At 39.5% G+C, this 21,386-nt stretch overlaps 1 protein-coding gene and 1 long non-coding RNA gene across 2 annotated transcripts in view; one reads left to right on the top strand and one right to left on the bottom strand.

The window, feature by feature from the left end:
• Positions 1-3,787: 3,787 nt before the first annotated feature.
• GMDS (GDP-mannose 4,6-dehydratase) overlaps positions 3,788-21,386 on the bottom strand; it is a 278,676-nt gene continuing 261,077 nt past the window's right edge. Inside the window, exons 10-11 of the mRNA XM_081951541.1 lie at positions 4,905-4,973; positions 3,788-4,196 (exon numbers count right to left, since the gene is read on the bottom strand). Of these exons, the coding sequence (XP_081807667.1) occupies positions 4,134-4,196; positions 4,905-4,973 (132 nt within the window). The 3' untranslated portion in view covers positions 3,788-4,133. The remainder of the gene's footprint in view (positions 4,197-4,904; positions 4,974-21,386) is intronic.
• Positions 12,580-14,305, top strand: LOC309391837. The gene is made up of 2 exons (XR_014175341.1): positions 12,580-13,425; positions 14,130-14,305. It is a non-coding gene; the product is annotated as an uncharacterized lncRNA (long non-coding RNA).

Raw genomic sequence — 21,386 nt, 5'->3', positions numbered from 1 at the left:
GTTTGCCTTTCCGACAGGGAGAAGGAGGCGGTCGGCAAGGTTGATCTCACTCTTCCGAAAATCCATCCGTCTCACCCGTCCGTCCTGGGGGCCTCCTTCCTAATCACCTATTAGTTTCAGTTTAGGTTGGAGGGCGAGCGGGCAGGTGTCGAATATCACCCTTTAAAATGATATGGTAAGTCTCCCGGGCAGCGCTAAACCAAGAGTTTCTGCAGACAAGGCGGGGAAGTACCAGCAGGGCGGGCCAGGTCTCTGTCTCTCTGTCTCTCTCTCACTCTCACTCTCACTCTCACTCTCACTCTGTGTGTGTGTGTGTGTGTGTGTGTGAGAGAGAGAAAGAGAGAGAGAGAGAGAGAAAGAGAGAGGAAAGGAAACCATCACTTGTGCCTCTCAATATTTGTCACAATATCTCGTTTCTTTTTCATTCTTAGCAAGGAGAAAGGCTGCTCCGTTATTTTGAAGCTTCGACTTAACTGAAAAAAGCTTGTTTTTTTTCTGGTTTTTTTTTTTGAGGGAGGGGGGAGTCATAGCAGCAGCCACTTAGTCGTGTCCCGCCACCCCCGTTGGTTTCCAGAAATCTTGTAGGGCAGTTATGGCCCTTCTCCGCCCGGGCGCTCCAGCGAGATGTGGGAAACTGTCACTCGCCCATATCGCTTGCAGCGATTGATGGAAACTGTAGTCCAAGGCGTCAGGAAAGGATACAATTGAGGAATATTGTTTGGCGGTGGGGGAGTTTCTTCCACAGGAGAGAAGTTTCTTCCTTGTGTTGTTGGGTTTTTCCCCCATCCGCCTCCGCCTTCTCCTGTTAAATTTATTAAAAGCCCGGGCGGAGGGGGAATTGTTCTAACCCCGAAAGCGAGAGATTTGTCCAGGCTAAGGAAGAGAGGCACTTCGGGGAGAAGGAAGGCGAGGCGATTGGAGGAATCCTCGTGCCAGACAAGGCCGCAGTTCAGAGGGGCGGGATGGAAGGAGACTTGGGCATTGGTGGGACTTCTGGATTGCGCAAGGCTGCCCTCCTCATCCTCGAGCGGCCCCTACAAAAGCACCCTAGGAACAAAGTGTTCCTTCGGCCGGCGGGTAGGGGGGGGGGAGCATCTTACCCTGCTGGGAACACCCCACCCAGCTAATCCCGGGCCAGAGCCTCTCTTCCCCGCATGTTCATTTGGGGGATTTTGCAGTGTCTGGAGGGGCGCGTATCGTTTTGTCACTAGGGCGGCCGAGCGACCGAAGCTGGAGCCCTTCCCAGCTATGAACCTCGATCTAGTAGCTTCCCGCCCCCCGCGGGCGACGCAAGAGCCTCCGATACATCCCGGGTGGGTGGTTGAGCTCCTTCTCGCCCTTCACGAAGCTCCACTCAGAGCAAGGGCGCCTCTACCCTGTTGGCCGCAAAGCGAAACACCGCAACGTTTCCGAAGAGCGGGAGAGGGGGGGGGAGAGACAGCGACAGAGAGAGGGGGAGAGAGGGAGATACAGGGAGAGAGAGAGAGAGACAGACAGACACACTCACACACACACACACAGACACAGAGGGAGAGACAGACAGACAGACAGAGGAATAGGCAGACGTAGCAGAGGTTAGTTGCAATGGAGACCTCGCTTGAAATTTGCACTCCGAATTGGAAAAATAAAAATAAAATAAAAATAAATCGCTGGAACCGAATTTTATGACAAACCCTCCTGCCCCAAAGACGGGAGGGATCCCTTTGCGCTGGTCGCCTCCTCAGCCTCTTTCTGCGAGGCCCCTTTTATCGGTGCCCATCGAACTAGAAGCGCCGATTTCCTTAGGTTTAAACGCGCCGGTTGCAGTTAAAGGTCGCCCGTTTTAAGCGGCCGATTTGATCGCGTCTCGCTTCTTTGCTTCTCCGGCTGCCCCATCCGCCCACCCGCTCCATCTCGCCCAGATTGGGCAACCAGCGCGGGCGGGACTTCAGTCCCGAACCTGCGAGGCGCCGCATTTGGGGTTGCCGCGGGGGCTGTGGCTCTCCCCGCAACGGAACAGTCACCTCCACCCCTTTACGGTACCGCTACACCGGGAGGCGGGCTGGCGACGACTAGGGAGGCTGAAATCTAAGGCATTTCGATGCCCCGCGGAACTCCGGCAGAGGGAGAAATAGAGGAGCGGTCGCGGAGCCTCGGTGCTTTCACTCCCCACCCCCCAAACTCTTCGACCAGGTCGGCGATCGGGAAGCGGGGAGAAAGTGCAAAAGTGGCTTTTCCGACGGTCTCCTACGGAAGAGGCAAGCGACCCCGGGAGGAGGAGGAGGAGGGATCGGGGGGCAAGGAGAGCAGGGCCGACCAAGCCTTTCAAAAGGGAGACCCGGATCTCCTGGGGCTGGGGGGGAGGCAAAGGTATCGGGGACCATTTTCTCAGCTTGGGGAATCCGGCCGGATTCTCACCCTTTGGATCCCTTTTCGCGCGCGCGATCCTTAGGAGGCCGTCCAGCCTTTCTGCAGGCGAAGGCTAAACCTCAAACAGGCCAGCCGGGTCTGGGAGAAGGACAGCCCTTTCTTTCCCTGGCAAGCCCAGAGCCCCCTTCTGCTGGCTCTCGCCTGCCGAAGGAGAGCCCTGATTCGGCCGGGTCCCCTTCCTTTACACCTGCGGGAAGAGCGAGACGGGGGCCGGCCTTGGCGGAAACATCTGGTCCTAATTGGGAGTCTCCCCCCCCCCCGCCCCGGTGAGCTCTTCTCGCCCTTCTGAGCGGCAGCCCGGGTCGGCCCCGAGCCCGGCTCCTCTCCTGGTTTCCTCGGCAGGAAGAGGGGCCCTTCTCCGTTTCAGGGAGTTACTTCGTTTTTTGCAAACCTTGAATACGTTCCAGGCTGCATTGGAAAGTCACACGCGCCATTTCGCGTTTGGCTTCCCTGTATATACATTATATACCTGCCGTCCAAGTGACTGTGGCAGATCTACGGGTGTGCAATGGTTCCAACCCAAATAACACTTAGATTCCTTGGTTGGAATTGTGCAACACATTGAGGGTCTAGCAGAACAATTGGAAATTCTCCCTTCAAAGTAAGGTAACGGTACCCCCCCCCCCCGCATGCGTGGAAGAATCCATTGGAAAACAAATGTATAGGATCCCAACCTTCTCAGCAATTGGACACATTTGTCCAAAATGTGAACATTTGTTTTGAACTTCAGATTTCTCTCTCCTTTAAAAAATCATCTTAAGGCCATCTTTGTATAGCAATTCTAGGCTCCTACATGGCTAATCATAGCAAGCAAAAACAGAATGGGGTGCATAGATAGTAGTAATACCGTTATGTAGATATACAATAATTAGGTGCTAATTGCCTTAGATTTCCCTACCACCTACAACTGCAGGAAGGGGAAACTTTTCAGGAAGGCTTAGTGGGGGGAAAAGCAAATTCTCTGCTCATTTTTTCTTTGCTCCTTGAACAAATAACCTCAGCATGATATTCCAAAGACAGGACTTTAGAGGTAACACTGCATAAATCACAACCTCTGTCATTCCTCTTCGCTTATATAGATGCTTAATTGAAGCAATTACAATTGGTATGTAATCTGTGTATGGTTCATGTGTGATACATTTTACATCAAACCTTGGTCCGAATGAGTATTAATCTGAAGGTAGCTTCAGAATTTGGCCTGAATATATTGGGAAATAATGAATGTATTGCACGACTTCATGTTCTTTTAGACTGTGCTTGTAAAAGACGTATCCTAAAAATAAGTTATTTTTCCTAACTTTGGGAAAAAACATAAAACATTTGCCTGTAGTTTCGTACAACTTCCCACACAAAATGGAGAAAGCATTACATACCCATATATGGAAATATATATTTTAATATCAAAAGAAAATGTTCTGAAATTACAAGCTCAATTTTGATTATGCACTGCAAACAATCCTCTCTGCTTCAAACTCCCCCTCAGAAAGGAATGTAAAAGTATGATGCAAGATTCTAATTTGGAAAAATAAGAAAAGAAAAGAAGGGATCCATTGAGGAAAGCAGAAGGAAATAAAATGGCAGCCACAAATCATCTAACACCATTGAAGCTTAGTATCTCCAGCCCCACCAACATCCCACAATGTCTTCTGGATGATTCATCATTAGGCTTCATCCCCGGAGCTTCAATTAAAACTGATGGAGCAAGTAGAGAAAGAGGGGCATATTCATGCATTGGGGTTATTTCTCATCAGTTCCACATCTGCTTTCACCATCTCATTCACCAGCTCCTGTGAGAAGAGAAAGACACATACATTAAAAAGTGTTAGACTCTCTATTCCGACTAAGTTAGAGAAAATGGTCTGACTCACTATTTAGAGAAAACGTATTAAATCTCTAACCTTTTAACCTCCCACAATTACTCTACTTTTTTTCTTCGTCTCCTAATTTTAGAGATATAGTTAGATATAGTTTTAGCACTTACTTTAAAGGACAGTAACTAGATTAAGATCCTTCTAGTACCATTGGGACTGTTGGCTGCAAACTCCAAAAATAAATTTTTAAAAAATGGACTGATAACTGCTTGCCGTGAATATACATTTGTTTTTCATTTGTTGAATTATACCCTTTCACTTTCCTTTCAGAGCTGAGTTTCTTTTTTTCTTTTTAGGAATGCAGCACAATGTTGTAACATTCAATCTGAAAAATGTACTTGGGGAAAATGCAGAACATACATTTTAACCTACAAAATGTTTATTCCTGTGGTCAGCTACTATCGACTGATTGCTTAGAACAATTAGATTAGTCTCATCACAGTAAAAGTTGGAGAATGGCTGGATGCCTTGCCGCTATGTTCTTGAATTGTTGTTTTGTAAGATCACTCTGTTTTTTTTGTTGAATTAGATATTTACAAATGTAAAACTGTTCTCTCTCCCCCCCCCCCAAATAGTGGTCTTCAGGAAAGCATATGGAGAGAGAGAGAGAAAAAGAGAACTTACATCAAAAGTGACACTAGGTTTCCAATTGAGTTTCTGCTTTGCTTTGGTACAATCGCCTTGTAGAAAATCCTACGGAAAATAAAGAAGAAACAAATGGCATTGTAGGGTAATTGTAGGGTGGGGTTTTTTGGTCACTGTTCATAGACCAACTTGAAACTCTCTCTCTTTGCCTCTCACTCTCTTGTCTCCTGTCTCTCTCTCTCTCTCACACACACACAGAGAGAAAGATAACTAACACTCCATCTTTAGAAAAATGAAAGGAAAGCCTCAGCTAAAGAAAATCTGCCTGATTCCTTTCCAGGTTATGTTAAATGTTGAAATACAGAAGGAGGATTGATAGAATACCATTTTGTTTCCACCGTTGTAATCAGCCACAGATTATTATATAAATTTATCCAATAACTAAATCTACCAGTGAGTCTTAGAAATCCATCTTTCCAAGTTTTACAGCACCAACTAAAGAATTGTTTTATTGTAATAAATGATCGCACATCATCAAATATTATTTTTTAAAATCTTATTTTAGGTTATCATACACACCAAAGTTTGGTTTTTACACTATTAGAAATCAACGCCCTGTATTTTGATTTTGTCCTGCTTTAATTACATTTAAGAAACAAATCAAACAGCAAACCCAAAGCTATGTTTTTCTTCAGCTAGATCCACACAATCACTACAGCTCTATGTTTCATAATTGAGGTACAACAGGCATCGGTTGCAGCTGAGTTTTGGGCTCAGCAAGAACTTAAAAAAAAAATCTTCACCACATCGCTTGCAAATGAAATTGGAAGGATTGCAGTTCTGTGGGCTGTATTTTTACAAGTAGTTCACGCAGTGAAAAGCGAACTAAATGCAGCTCTCTAAACAGTGCAGCTTAAAAACAACGCTGGGAGCAGAAAGTACTCAGCTACATTGTTCATGCTGTTGAGTGAAATGAGATATCTACTTACTTAGCCTCCAGATAGAGTCTGAACTGGAGCCTACAAACTATTTCTGGGGAAGACTGGAACTCTGTGCCAGATCTTTTGTTTTCTTAGCTATGGAATTCCATGCAAGTCTACTCGCATGGAAGCATGACTGGCCTCCATGAGATTTACTCCACGATGCAGTCCTCCTACAGCCTTAGACAGATCTGAGTGTTTCTTAGGATGAGCCCATGAAAAAAAGCAAAAGAAGGTTCAAAAGTCAACTGGCTAAGTCAAACATGTCCATTGCTTCTCTTCCGCTTCTGTCTCTGCCGGAGTGTAGTCTTGCAGGAATCAAAAGTTCAAAGCACAATCTAGGTTACTGTTTGTTTTTTCTATAAATGCTTTTTTTCTTTGTTGCCACTGGGCTGTAAAAATATACAAGGAAGGGGAGGAGGAAAACATTCTACCCTGTAACCGTGCACTAGGATATGGTCACCCTGTCTTCAACACCGCTTTTAGGTAAAATAAAGGAAATCAAGACAGACAGGCAGACAGATGGTAAATGTATGTGTGCAAAGGTAATATTAATAATATAATAATGACACAGAGTATTTACACAGAGTAAAATGAGTCTGCCTATTTTTAAAAAATCCTGTAAAATAAAATAAAATAAAGCTACACCGTGAACTTAAAATATGAATTACAATTTGTCCCTGCTTCTGGAAAAGCAAACTCTTGATGGGGGAGCTGAAAGCCAACAGCCAAATTGTTGCTGTTTAACTGTACAATTCTCTCTCCCAGACTTAAATTCACTTAGCTGTGATATGATCTCTCATAGGTAAAAGCAGGAGTTGATCCAATGAGACATTTTTAACCCGCACCTCCTTTTTGTAAGCGTAGGTTTAAGTGTCAAAGGCCACGCAATTACATGTATTCAACTTGAACACATGGCAACTCATTTTTATAGTTTTAGAAAATACATACTCCTTCGCACTGAAGAACTATCTACAACGTGTGGTCTGGGTGTTTCTTTAAAAGCAATGAAAACCAGAGGGGAAAATGCAAACAATTTCTATATAAATATTCTGTTTCCTGATTTCTGCTCTGGGTGTCATTGTCACCTTTATTTTAGCTCACTAGGTGAATAATCTGGTTTCACTCTGCAACATATTACTGTCCAATTGTATTTTCTTTACCAAAGTCTTAGAAAGCTTCATAGCACAAGGCCGGGAATTTATTAGAATTGTAAAAGAAGAAGAAGAAGAAGAAGAAGAAGAAGAAGAAGAAGAAGAAGAAGAAGAAGAAGAAGAAGAAGAAGAAGAAGAAGAAGAAGAAGAAGAAGAAGAAGAAGAAGAAGAAGAAGAGGCTTTGTTTGGTTGTTTAAACTTAAACCATGATTCCTGGAGCAGGCAAAGTAGGAATTCCATAAGCAGGAACATCCTAAATACTACACAGAAAGAGGGGGGAAATTAACGATAGTACATATTTATATTTCACAGAGCAGCACAGCCAAACATAGAGTGTAACTGAATTTACTCAGTCAATTTCAGATATGCAGGGATTAACACTAGACAAACAATCAAGTAGAAAACAATGCTCCATCCAATCAATCAAGGAAATCACATTCCCATCAAAACTGGTACAGCAAGCTAATAGCGTATAGTATACTGTATATACTATTAATTGGCAGCCAACCCCATGCTCACTCGCATGGATGATATTGCCTGGTTGGATAATGAAACATCTGCAAGCAAACAAACAAGCTCAGAGAGCACAAAGAACTCCACTGTTCAACCTTGAGCTACAAATATTCTCTTCTATTGTAACTATATTTAGGAACTAAGAAAATCAGTAGCATGATCTGCTTAAAGAAGAAATGAAGCGTATTTGTATTCAGCATTAGATTCCGATATATATCAAGGATTTACCGTAGCTAACAGTACTGTAGCATTTAACTGGATGTCTTTCTCCCTTTAAACATGGGTATTACTATATGGATGTGATAATGCTTCTTGCATAATTACATGTGTAAGTTATGTATAATAACTTTATATAACAAGTTACAAATCAACTGCAGTTACCCACGATATGCTGTGTTGTATACAATTAAACGGTCTTATCTCTCAAATTAGCACAAATAATTTTTCAAATAAAATAATATAGCGCCATCAAGGAAATATGTTAAAAGATAGATGAAATTACAGTTTTTTTAATGTTTGTTTATTCTGAATTTAGGAAATATTCCTTCTACTTTTTAAAATAACCCCTTTGAGTATAATTCCTTTAAGACAAGCACTCTCTCAGTTTAATTGGATCTTAATAAGCTTTTTGTCCTATTTGGGTTTGGGTTTGCCTAAGAAATCACCTTTTTGGATTCAGAGAACTGACAAAATAATGTTTCATATGTTTAAGAACCAGGGTATTTCTATCTAGGTATTTGCTAGGAAATGGGAAGAGGATAGCAATATGTTGTCTTGCAAGGAAATCACTAGATTTAGAGATCCGTGTTCTGAAAGTATTGAGGTAAAAGAGCTTTTGTTGCTCTTGTGACATATTGACAGGAATTGTCCATCCTTTAGCATGAAAAGTTCCAATTGTTAGACTGCACATCTTTTCCGGTTTATTGGAAAGCGTTATGTGAAAGTTTTGATGGATGGACCAGTGCCATAAGGGGTCACAGTGGTCAATATCTATGAGCTCATCTGGTGACAACCATAGAAGAATAGTATATAAGAAGATCAAATAGTAAAAAGCATGAACGGAATAAAATGAAGTGAAATAAAATAAAACTACAGTACATACTATATGATTGTGTGTTTGTGGAACAATGAAGAAGAGAAGATGTAACTGAATGAATGAGTCTGAAAAAAAGTGGCTTGAACTTTCAGAATGAGTTGATGAATCCATATAGGGAAATGAAGATGTAGATTTAATTATGATAGAAGGGATTATGATCTATGCCTGAAAGTATAAATTGAGTTATCTAGGCTGCTTTTGAAAGTAGGAATACGTAAATTGTTGATAATGGATATCAATAAGGGATAGATTAAAATGTTACACAAAGAATAACATTCTGATAAAAAGATTAAATTAGGTAAATTGTAAGGTAACTTGAATGAATAGGGGACAACAAGATTAAAGACTATGGGGAAAAAAGTGAGTGGGTCATTTGGAAGCCCAAGAATGAATTAGAATCTTGACTAGTTGACATCAGCTTAGAAAATTCCCAGTTTATTTTGTGTACATGGCTTAAACATATCACCATTCATATCTACACATAGAAAAGGAGTTAATTAAAATATGATTGCTTATTTATGTTAAAAGATTAAGATATTAGTGAAGGATATTGTTGGAAAGAGACTGACTGAGCCAAAGGTGGTGTCAAATGGGAAATTAGTCTGGAATCCCTACGTGGGCACAAGAAGGCAAAGTATGATCCCGTTGAATGCCGTTGAACCTTATCTATTATCCAGGTGCAAACTTTAATCTGAGAAGATTGCTCAAGGTGGGTTTGAGTAATAAAACCATTAACTGAACTCTGGACACGTGGATCTGATTGTTCGTGCCTGACAGATATAATGTAAAAGGTTCTGAATCAGAGGTGGTATGCTGCTGGTTCGCACCAGTTTGGGCGAACTGGTAGTGGTGGCAGCGCGAGGCGAGGCTCACCCAACCTGACGTCATCATGGACCTTCTGAGCATGTGCTCCCACTACCAAACTGGTAGTGAAGAGAATAGAATACCATTACTGTTCTGGATGGGGGAGAGATCATTATTCGATAGCATTAAATTGGATTTTTACAGAAATGGACATGGAAGAAAAGGACATTTGTAGGAACTAGTGTAAAATTACTTCAGCATGACTTCAGGAAGAGTGTCCAGCATGAAAAAAATACCTAAAAATACTACTTTTGCAGAACAAAATGGAACATGCAAATATGGAAAAAGAATGGAGGATGAGAATAAAATATATTATATAACGTATATATGGTACAGAGATAAAAAATGGTGAAAACTACAAAATAAGGACAAAATGTGTAGCAATTGTTATACAAATAAACAATTGTTTCATAAAGTCAGAAAGGACCAACAAGGAATTCCAGAAGAATGAGTAGAATTAAGAAAAATCGAATGAAATGATTTAACATGAAAATAAAGTGAGATAATGCTAGAAGTATTTTAAGATTTATATGGGGATGCCATTAATATGCTGTTGTGCTGTTGTGAAATAAATTCTGTTAATATTCATGTCAAGAAAATATTGAAAGAAGAAAATAACAAATGCTGTGCTGTATATTGAAAAATTGTAATGCTGAAGATATATGTGGTATAACTGTAGAAATACTAAATTAAGTTTGCTGGTTGTGTGAGTTACTTAACATGTGTGTAAATATTACACTTGTGCTGTCAATTGGAAAATGTAGTTATTGTTCCTCTATAGACTACAAACTTCATCAAAGGGAATGGTAGTAAGAAGAAATACAAAAACGAAGATTTATAATACCGGTAAGTGGGGATGTAAGTGGGGAGTCTCTTCTGAGAGAGGGGCGGTCTAGAAATTGAATAAAGTTAATAAAGTTAAAGTAAGCCGTTGGTATGTTACTTCTCAGTTTTGCCTTTTTTGTTTTTGCGGTTTCTTCTTTTATTACTGTATTTTTTAAAATTGTTTTATAGGTTTCATATTTTCTTGTAAGCTGCTTATAGTAAGTAAGTAAGTAAATAAGTAAGTAAATAAATTGCTTATTTAATGCATTTATGATAAATATTTAAGGAATACTGGTGGTGATATTAGTGTTATATTAGTTGTATACTTTGTATGCAGATGATGCTGTGAAATTAGTTAAGACCACAAATGATTAGTAGCAAATGTTAAGACTGTATGATAAAACAAGAAGTATAATTCAAAATAGCCCTTGTTTACCTGGGTGGCTATGCAAAATGAATGAATGAATGATGAAATTGTAAAACCAATATATGAAGTTAATGGCATACGATGAAGGGATAACCAAGAAAGCCAGTATAGAATGAGGTGGAAGACTGGTTATTTTGTCTTCAGATATAGAGGATTACAAACTTCATCAATACATTTTAACTTACAAGAGAAACATTAACAATAATAGAGGCTAGCCATCTTTATACATTTGAGGGACATCTCTATGAATTACATTCAGCTTTAATTTCTTTGTATTTTTAGGAAAGCAAAGTTGACATAGAAGAATCTCATAAATTTGGTTCCTCACCTACATTTGTTCTAAAGGTTGTAAAAACCAGTTAACGCTAGTTAAAAACTAGTTGGAACCATATCTAATAATTATCACTGTTGTTGTTTTTATTATTATGGCAGCATTGTCAGGAACAGTGAGAAATCCATGCATGCGTTTTCTGCTGAACTCAAGTGTAAAGCGCTTTCACTTGCAATTAACAGGCTAACTCCTAAACTGAGTAAAGGAGCATTTCCATTCTTTAAAAGCACACAAATAAATCACTTCAAACATGGCGTAGTGTGGGGAAAGAACGGCCGGTGCCTTCCACTAGGAGTGGATCCTGAGAGGTGCTGAGCTCTTAAGTCCTCCATTGCTTTCATTGTTTGTTGACACTCAGCACATCTTAGGATAAGACCCATTAAAACATTTCCAAGATACGTCTGTCAGTCACAGATCAAGAATTCTCAGCCAAGTCCCCTCCCTAATCCATTAAAAACCTGCTTGTTAATCTTCCATCGAATGCCTTCAAAAAGTGAAAAAAACATGGATCCCAAGAAGTAATAAACAAAAAAAAAAAAGGCTGATGATAAAGATAATGAACGGCTGTGGCTGCACATTTCCCACCGTACTGCAGGATATCAGCACAAAATGAAGTTGAATCCAGAGCTCTGCTTCATTGACAGGGAGTGATAAGAGACGAGAAGAAAACAGCCAACTGTCTGGTTTGTCCAGGAAATTGGGACTGGTGGCATTGTCTATGAGGAGGGGGAACCGAGAGAAATGCCGTCAGTGTGAAAACAATACTTTAGCTCAACCAGGGGTGTGGAGAGGGGGGGGGGGAGATTCCATCAGCATGGGCTCTGACAAGCACAATGACCATGGAGATAAAAGGGCAAATGGAACAAAACAGCGGGAGCAGGCCCTGCGTGCTGTGTAATATGGTGCTTAATTGCTTTAATGGAAACAGTGCGCAAGTTAATCAACACAAGGACATAAAGCATATGCAGGCCTTATCGGTCTGCTTATGTCAACCAAATCACATGGCTGACAATGTAAATACAGGCAAAATTATTTGACCGCCTCACTTGCCAAAAATGGTTCGTTATTGAGATAGCCCTCCTGGGGGAAGGTTAAGCCAGAGACGCCGAAAGTCAATGTTAATTTCAACAGGGTTCGGATTAGCCCATTAGACTGTTTCCCCTTCTGCATTACAGTAGAAGGGAGGGGAAAAAAAAGATGAAAATCATTCTGAAATCATACTTGTATTCCCAGTATAGATGAGGCATAAGTTGGTTTAACCTTTTTTCCCCTTACAGATATTCTAGTGGGATAATCTTCTCTGTGTGGAACTTTATTGCAATACACTTTTATTTCAAGTCATCATAACGTAGCTTTATTTTTGTTAGTTCTCTAAATTCAGCACATTTTTTTTAAAGCTGGCATATGAGAACAATTAGCCATTTACCACTACAAAGAACCTCTGGCAGTTGGGGTCTGCTCATAATTCTCTCTCATGCATTCATTTATTCAAACATATTAACTGCACGGAACTGAACTGTGAAATCAATTTGTAGTGATTTGTTCTCATTAAAATGTATGGTGTAAAGCAGACCTAAGTCCTTTATCATTAGGTACAGCAGTACCAGCAAACTTAAAGTATCAGAAGGATTCATTTGAAATCCTAAAGCAAAGCAAAAAAAAAAAACCAACAACAACAGTGTACGGGGAGTCCTCAATGTACGACCACAATTAAGCCCAAAATCTCTGTTGTTAAGTGAGATATTTGTTAAGTGAGTTTTTGCCTCATTTCATGACCTTCCTCGTCACAGTTGTTAAGTGAATCACAGCAGTTAATAGGTTAGTAACCCAGTGAATCTGGCTTCCCCACTGACTCTGCTTGTCAGAAGGTCGTAAAAGATGATCATGTGACCTTGGGACACGGCAACGGTCCTAAATGTGAACCAGTTGACAATCATTTGAATTTTGATCACATGATCATGGGGATGCTGCAAAGGTCATAACTGTGAAAAACAGTCATAAGTCACATTTTTTCAGTGTTGTTGTAACTTTGAACTGTCGCTAAATGAACTATTGTTAAGTTGAGGACTACTTGTGTTTCTAAGGTTTATACATAATTACTTAAGTGCTTTCCATATTTATTCAATTCTGAGTTGACATACCAACATTTATGCATGATGACACAATAGTTTCATCTAGTTTGGAATGATGGCATCTAACCAGACTTTCTACATGACTGCAGCGTTGTCTCTTTTCCTTCTTTATTTTCTGGTGTAGCTAACCAATCACCCCTGGACAGTCAAATCTTTATGGTTTTTCAACTGAGTTGGGAGTTGAAGTTCATTCTAACTAATTTCCAAGTGGCTCAAAGGAAATATGAATTGGCACAACGTAAGTCTGTTCCTGGCAAGAGGCAGCTCACTTATCTACTATTATTTCTTATCCCCATATTTATTGGAATTTTAAAAATATTCCCCATACACCTTCATACCTTATCCTGTCTAACTTTGGGGGTAATTTAGCCCCATGGTCTTATGAATCTCCAACACCCTTCCCATGACACTGCACTTTGTCAATGATAAATGCCAGATTCTGAAGTTTTCAATAGATGATAAACGATGTCACTGAACTGTTCTCACAGTACTCATAAAACTTTGTCTGTTGGAAGATTCAAACACATAAAATAGCCCGTTTTTGAAGGTCGCAAGTACTTTAAAACATGTAGAAAGACTCACAAGGCTGTGATTTATATGGCTATCGTGTATCAATGTCTTTCTTGAGTGAGAAATATTTTTCCCCAGACATTTCTGGTGAATAGTCACAAGCCTTGTTGTCCTTAGTGAAATTACATGAGGACATCAGACAGGGCCTAACTATGGTGAAGGGGGAAGGATGAGGGGGAAATCTTATACGATAGGACATCACATTCTTTAGTCCATCCAAAAAAATATAACCAAAAAACAAAGTTAATATTATTGGCCTTATTTACAAACTACACACCCTTCCTAAATCTGTATTAGAGCAATATCTTAACTAGGTTTCCTTATTTTTTGTATGATTTACAGAATGCTGAATTTTATCTTTCAATATTGCAGACCCTTTGCTGGAGGAAGAAGACTCCATATATCACGGGTGTCAAACTCGACGCATCATGTTGCCGTCATGTGACGTTTTTCCCATTCACGCTGCTGGGGTGTGTGTGACGCATCCAGCCCACAGGCGACCTATTTGACACCCCTGATCGATATATTATTAAAACACTTGTGTTTGACACTTTGTAAGCTTTCATTGGCTGAAATGCTGCATCGTAGGGCAAAAATGTTATCAGCAAAGTTATCAAAAATAGACTAACTACAGAATGCTAAGACCTATTGCTTCGGAGGGAATGAAATTTGGGATTTTTAAGCCTGCGCTGCTGCAGTTTAGCACTGCTGCTACACTGCCGCATCCAATCGTAAACACACAATTCTCATTTTCAATGTTCCCTGACAGCTTCCTATGAGGGGGAATCCCGAAGGAACTGATATGATAGCCAACAATCCTTCTGAACTTTCCACTAACAAAGTCTTTGCTTGCAGGAAGCCTGTAGGGAGAAAATCAAAGGAAAAAGGGAGCATCCTCCTCCAATCTCTCTGTATTTACATCATGCTGGTCACCAGTGCATTCCTTCATTCCATTCAGTTCAGCAGCACCCATTAACCTGCCTGCTGGGGAGAGAAGTGAAAGGGAAAGAGAGAGAAAGGGAGGGAGGGGGGGAGGGTAAGAAAGGAAAATGGGCAGAGGGAAAAAGATTTCTGATCCTCACTGATAGTTTCCCACAAGGAAACTCTATGGAGAAGCTGACAGAAGTCGAAAGTCACACCCACTGATTTTTTGCCCACCCGCGGACATTTTGTTTCTTTGTTTAGGTAAGCAAATATCTCTGAAATTTTGACCCAATGGCTTGTCTAATATGATCTGAAACTGGGGCTTGAGCCTTGAAGATATTTCCCCTTCCAAATTTAATCTTTTTTTTTAAAAAAATCCTAATGTACATTTAAATTAAGTTCTATTTCTCTCTTTTTAAAAAAATATTCTTTTTCTAGAAAGAAAGGAATTTGTCTGCTTTACCTAGAGGCAAATGGTTTTCAGCATAATGGGATTTTATATTTTCAAAAACGGGAGTAAATCACTGTTTTTTCATCCAGCAGTTTTAGGTAAGACAGTAAGTAAGACAGAGGGTCCAAGACAAAACCAGAGAATATCACAACTTTTTAACTTTAACTTTTATTTGATTTCTAGACTGCCCCTCTCCCAGAACATCTGAGAGATATTCATTTGAAAGTCGGCAGTCTTCTCCCTCATTAGATCTTAAGAAAGTGGCAACATTTATACCCCAGGATTTTAGTGTCAATTTTTGTGCAACCTTTCTGATTGTAGGCTGGTAAACAATTCCAAAGAATTTGAGACCCTGAATACCGTTTGGTAAATTTCCAGTTGTTTTGTGGTGTCCTAACAGGAAGATTTTTTTGTCTTATATTCATCAACTACTTTGTCTTTTTGTGAACAGAAAACATGTCTCATTTATAATCCGTGTCTTATATGTGTTAATCTATTTACTCTGGCAAGAGATTCTAAAACAAATGGTTAACGAAAGAGTTAAAAAGAAGCTTGGGTAGTTTTGTGTTTGAAGCAGGCCTCTTACTGTGTCCCTCAGCATGCTCTAGAGAAGAGGAAATCCACGCAGTGGACATCACATGACATCATAAAAGCTTAATTTATCACCAGCCACCAAACATCGAGAAAATCATAACATCCTTTCAGGAAAGCCATGTGCAAAATAATCAGATCTACTTTGATGACAGTTTTAATACGTGAGTCCAAGTAGGACACTCCAAAGAATAACCTTTTGCAGGTGCTTGTTTATAGCAAAATGTGTCTTGCCAGCACTACTTTTGCAATCTCGGTGCACCTTTCGCTTACCATTCTGTAGATGTGACATTCTAAATAAATAATAGTTGGAATAGAATTCTGACCCTGTATTTCATATTTAGCACAACTGGGCTGACTAAGTTTCAACGACTGGGCTGACTAGGTTTCAACTACCAGATCTGATCGACCTTTATAGTTGGGTATAAAGGCTGATCTGGTTGTTGAAACTTACTCAGTTTGGAAGGAATATACCGTGTTTCACCGAAAATAAGACAAGGTCTTATTTTTTTTCACCCCCAAAATAAGCACTTCACCTTATTTTCTGGGAGGTCTTGAGGTGCAGGAGGCGGTGAGCATGGTCACCTCACGGCTGCTGCTATGTGGTAATATTTCAGGGAGGGCTTATTTTAGCTCATGCACTCAAAAGCCCGATTGGGCTTATTATCCAGGGAGGTCTTATTTTCGGGAAAACAGGGTATTAGCAGCATGAAATGCATTGCTGGTTACTCTATATATATAGAGTATATATACATGAAATAGTGAAATTAGCTATTCTCTCTCTCTCTATCTATCATCTATCTATCTATCTATCTATCTATCTATCTATCTATCTATCTATCTATATCTATATCTATCTATCTATCTATCTATCTATCTATCTATCTATCATCTATCTATCTATCTATGTATGAGAGAGAGAGAGAGAGAATAGCTAATTTCACTATTTCATGTTTAAGTAAGAAAAATCATAGACAGCTTTTTTCTGATTAAAAGTGTGTATGTACATATGTATGTATCACTGGTGGGTTCCGAATCCCATTGCAACCAGTACGCTGCAACGGAATCCACCATGTGAACGCATGCATCTTGCGCGTAGTTACCCCCCACGACACTCCAGCTGCTCGGCGGAGCATAACGTAGGCGCCGTATGCTCCGTGCGCGAAAGCTCCAATTGGCTCAAATAGCGGTAAGGAGAGCAGGCGGGTGGGCCCTCTGGAGCACTGTACCGGAAGGGCACCTGGTGCTACCAGCAGGCACAGGTATGCTCATACGAGGGCGTACCGGTCGTATCCCACCACTGGTATGTATGTATGGACATATGTACATACATACTGTATAAACATACATGTGTGTATATATATGTGTATATACATGTATGTATATGTACATACACATACACACACATGTACACACAAACACATAATTTTAATCAGAAAGAAACTGCCTATGATTTTTCTTACTTAAACCTGAGACAGTGAAATTAGCTGTTATCTTTTTTTGATGGCATGACTAATCTTGAAATGATTCTGATCTGTTGAGTTTAGAACTGACTGCTTCCTGCAACAGTTCTGAAAATGCCTGAATGCTGGTAAAATAGCACTCCTGACATTTATTGGGCACTTGTGTTAGTTAGTCACCATACCAAAAGAATCACACCTCATGATGGCTTCAGCATTGATTCACAAAGGATTACAAAATGTAGGTCTGCTACCAGAGACCAATAACTGGGAAACACATAATGATGGTTATTCTATATGCAGGATGCAAAGTTTTTCACAGGTTATTAACTCGCTGTGAGTGATATAAGAAGAGCAATCCTTAAACACCATGGATTTAGCTAAGATTCCCAGAAATCTAAAGACAGCATTAAAGGATTGGTAATATTAAACCAAAAATGTTATATCTATAACCCTAGAGATTGAATATGAACTTTGGGGTGTAAAATTCCCACTCAATGATCATTTTGCACCCACTTTTGCTTGGTTATCTTACATAGACATCCAGAATATATCAATCTACTCTTTTCTTGAGCAGGTTTGAGTACTTGATTCGTGCCATGAGAAAGTTCTTTCAAAAACATCTATTTCCTCTTGAATTCCTGGTTTCTTTTCTCCTTATATCAAGACTTTTTGTCAGTTCTCTGTATTTACTTCGTGCCTTCATTTTTTTTAAAAAAATGCCCAGATGATGTAGCCACCTTCTCCTTGGCTGATACATGATGCTGATTCTCATCCTTTGAAAGTTTCAGCATTCTAAAACATTAATCTGAAATTGTGATTTATATTGGGTATATACAGCCATTTCAGTGAATCTCACTGCAACAGGATAAAGTGCAAAGTGACATTTATATATGCTGTAGTTTTATGGATTTATTCCACAGGGTTTTTCAAACTTGGCCACTTTGAGATGTATGGATTTCAACTCCCAGGAATTCTAGAAGCTGAAATCGACATGTCTTAAAAGTTGTCAAGTTTGAAAAACCCTGCACTACAGCATTTAAACACCTTTTTAACATCACCAAAGCACTGAGATTTTGAGAGTTGCTACAATTCATTATTCCTCATTCTAGAAAGGCGATGCTTACACAGCAAGGATCTATGTGAGTCCCTCTGTTAAGAGATTGTGAGCATTTAAACATGGCAGTCAATCTTAGAAAACGAGTCCATTCATAACAAGCTCTAGCCATCTAAGCAACACTGTTGCTTCAATTAAAAAAAAAATAGCTAGACCAATTTGCAATGCACAGGAATGCAAGTTAGAATTAGTCAAGATTATCAAGGCATGTGTAGCCATGTTTGGGATGTTTCTAAACCACAGACTGCCAAAAGCCAAAGATGAATGACAAGGAGCTGATTATTCCAATTAGCCTGTTATGTCTTTTATAGCTGTCCTGTATTGTAGTCTTTATTGGGCACAGAATAAATGTAGATGGTGATAGGTGTGATTGAGAAAGACTGCGCCCATTTACCATTGCTATTTCCTTTTCTGTACAATGTTTACCTGCCTCCTTTCTTAAATCAATTACAACTTTTTTTTCTCAGCTTGACACAGATGTCTTGCAGTATCTTGATCTTAAATTCTGATTAAAGGGCTTTGGCATTTGATTTTTTTCTAATTTTAATTTTCTAATTTGAAGTCTAGCATTCTGGCGTATGTCCTCATGGACATTTACAAATGCGTCATGGAACTGGGAAGCTCTATGTACCTTCCATTTTCTTTCTGCTTTCTCCCTGAAAAACTTTTTTGGGCCATGCAGGCTGAAAGATATTGTGGCTTTGTAGCCGGTGTTTGTTCCAATGACACATGAAAGCAAAATATACTGTGCTGGAATTAAAGCAGTGCAACACAGCATGCATTGCTCCTCAAACACATCTGTTCCTCTATTTACATTTAATATGGAGATGCTGGACAGTCAAAAGGGAATCTGCTTTATTGTTTAGGTTTTATAAATGAACTGGTAGAACTACATCTGCTAAAATAATTTAATTAATAAGACCCCCTTGCAGCCTAGCTCAAGAATACACTCCCAAATATGTCTTATTAAAATTTCTATATATTCCACTTAGTTTTCAGGCCATTATCACTAAATGAAAATATTTTATGTGCCAAAATGCGTAATTACATTTAAAGCTTCCAAAGGCTACAGGAAATTTGTTAACTATAAATATATTTTTGATTAAAGAAGCCAATATCCAAATATTATAATATATATGTGACAACCAAAACAAGTATCAGGGCCAAGTGAAATTAGTACTGGTTCTACTTTGTCCCCTTCATGAACTTCTAAGCTCAAGGACTTTTTAACTGAAAAAGACATTTTTGATCCATTGTTAAAAATGTCTTGATTAATTCTCCCTGCGGCAGAGTGAAAGGTTATATCAGAAAAAAGAGAGAAAAACTATCATTTCCAAATGATTCTGATGTAATTGCCAAGCTTAATTCAGATCCAGAAAAATCAGCAACACTGAAACATTTTTTACTTTTAAACAGTGTGTGCTGGCTGAATGCGGGGGAGATATTCTATTTACTTACATTTCATGTTATCCCCTTACAGATAATAAGATAATTTGAGACTAGCTACCCCTTGAGATATATTAACATTGTATATTAAACAAATTAGGCTTCCACTGGATGAAATACAGATGCCCAGATATTTATTTATTACGAAAACTGTTAGACTGCCTACTTCTGTAGAATCAAGATAGTTCACAAAGCAAAGCATAGTTCATAAAATGAGGAATGTTTAGTTTACAGGTAATGCCCATACCATTGACACTTTAATATTTTGTAGAAAAGCCAGATCTTGAAAAGCTTTCTAAAGCCAAGAATATTTGGGATCTTATTTTACTTTTGGAGGCAGAGTGTTCAAAGAGCAATAGAAGTGATTGTAAGAACCTCATTCCCTTCATCTCACATGGGGTGGAAATCCTCAGTAGGCCCTCTGTAGAAGAACCCATAAGTCAATCCAATTTTGTTGGGTTGTGTAGTCCTTCAAGTATCTCGAGTCATGCCATATCAAAAATAATAACCAGCTTTTCAAATTGGATTTGGAATTAAATCAGCAATTTAGGTTGTCAAAAAACAGTCAATGGTCCAGAACCACAGGTTTCTATGAAAGCCATCCTAAGGTCATTCAGAAACTTTGATCATAGGGTCTTCCTCTGATCAACAGAAAGATGAAAGGATTTGGCAGTCACAATGATATGTATCAGGAAACATGAGACTTGCTTCTTGAAAGGGGAGTAGGTCTCAAAAACACTTGTTATATAACCTAACCCAGGCTCCTAATTAAAGGAGTTCGTGAAGACCAGCTATCTGTACCACTCAACCTTCTTTAGTTTATAGTGTTTGGCATTCTCCCAGAGTCTCTGACTTCTTGCTCTCTGAATTTGTATACATCTGTGCTGAGTCCGATTCATCATTTACAAGTGGATGACAGTCTCCTCAGTTGCAGACAAGAGCCTGCCAGATTCTTCTCAGAATCAGAGGAATTTATAGCAACAACAGCTCAAATGCTCTTCTTCTACAATGGACACCAACCTAGAACAATAAAATGGTAGCTTCAATTCCCAGGCTTCAGGGGTACAGAGGAGTGCAATAGTTGATAATAGTAAGCACCAAAGAAAGATCTAGAAAAAACAGGAGGAAAGTAGGTCATAACAAACCTTTTCTAGATGTCCATTGCACCTTTCATCCCTTGCTGGGCCCGAAACCTAGAAAACGTGTTGAGTCTAAGATTCCCTAATGTTAAAGCCTCACCAGTTCTTTAATACTTTTTGCAAAGAGGAAGGTTGGTGATTTTTTCCTTAATGTCTAAAAAAGGCTGGATCGAGAGCAGGTTTTTACTTGTATTTCCTTCAAGACAGTTCCACACTCTCCCTCACAGAATCACTTCCTAAATCTGGTTATATACACCCTGCCCAGATGCACAACTAAACCGTACAATATACCAGTTTACAGTAGCTGGAATATTACAAATTTCTAGAATAAGCAAATGTTAATTTAGACTGTTGTGAAGATGATTTATATGTTAGTGCCATATGTTTTTTTTAAATAATAAACCTCTTCTGCAGTGAGCCATAATGAAAATTGGACCATGTAAAAATAACTCAAATAATTGTTTAACTCAACAGAGCCACAAACCACTGTTTAATATGGGC

The sequence above is a fragment of the Natrix helvetica genome (genome assembly GCF_964273705.1).
Source record: "Natrix helvetica genome assembly, chromosome: 4".
In the NCBI taxonomy this organism is placed as follows: Eukaryota; Metazoa; Chordata; class Lepidosauria; order Squamata; family Natricidae; genus Natrix; species Natrix helvetica.
Note: the sequence above shows the minus strand (reverse complement) of the source record. Positions and strands in the feature narration are given on the sequence as shown.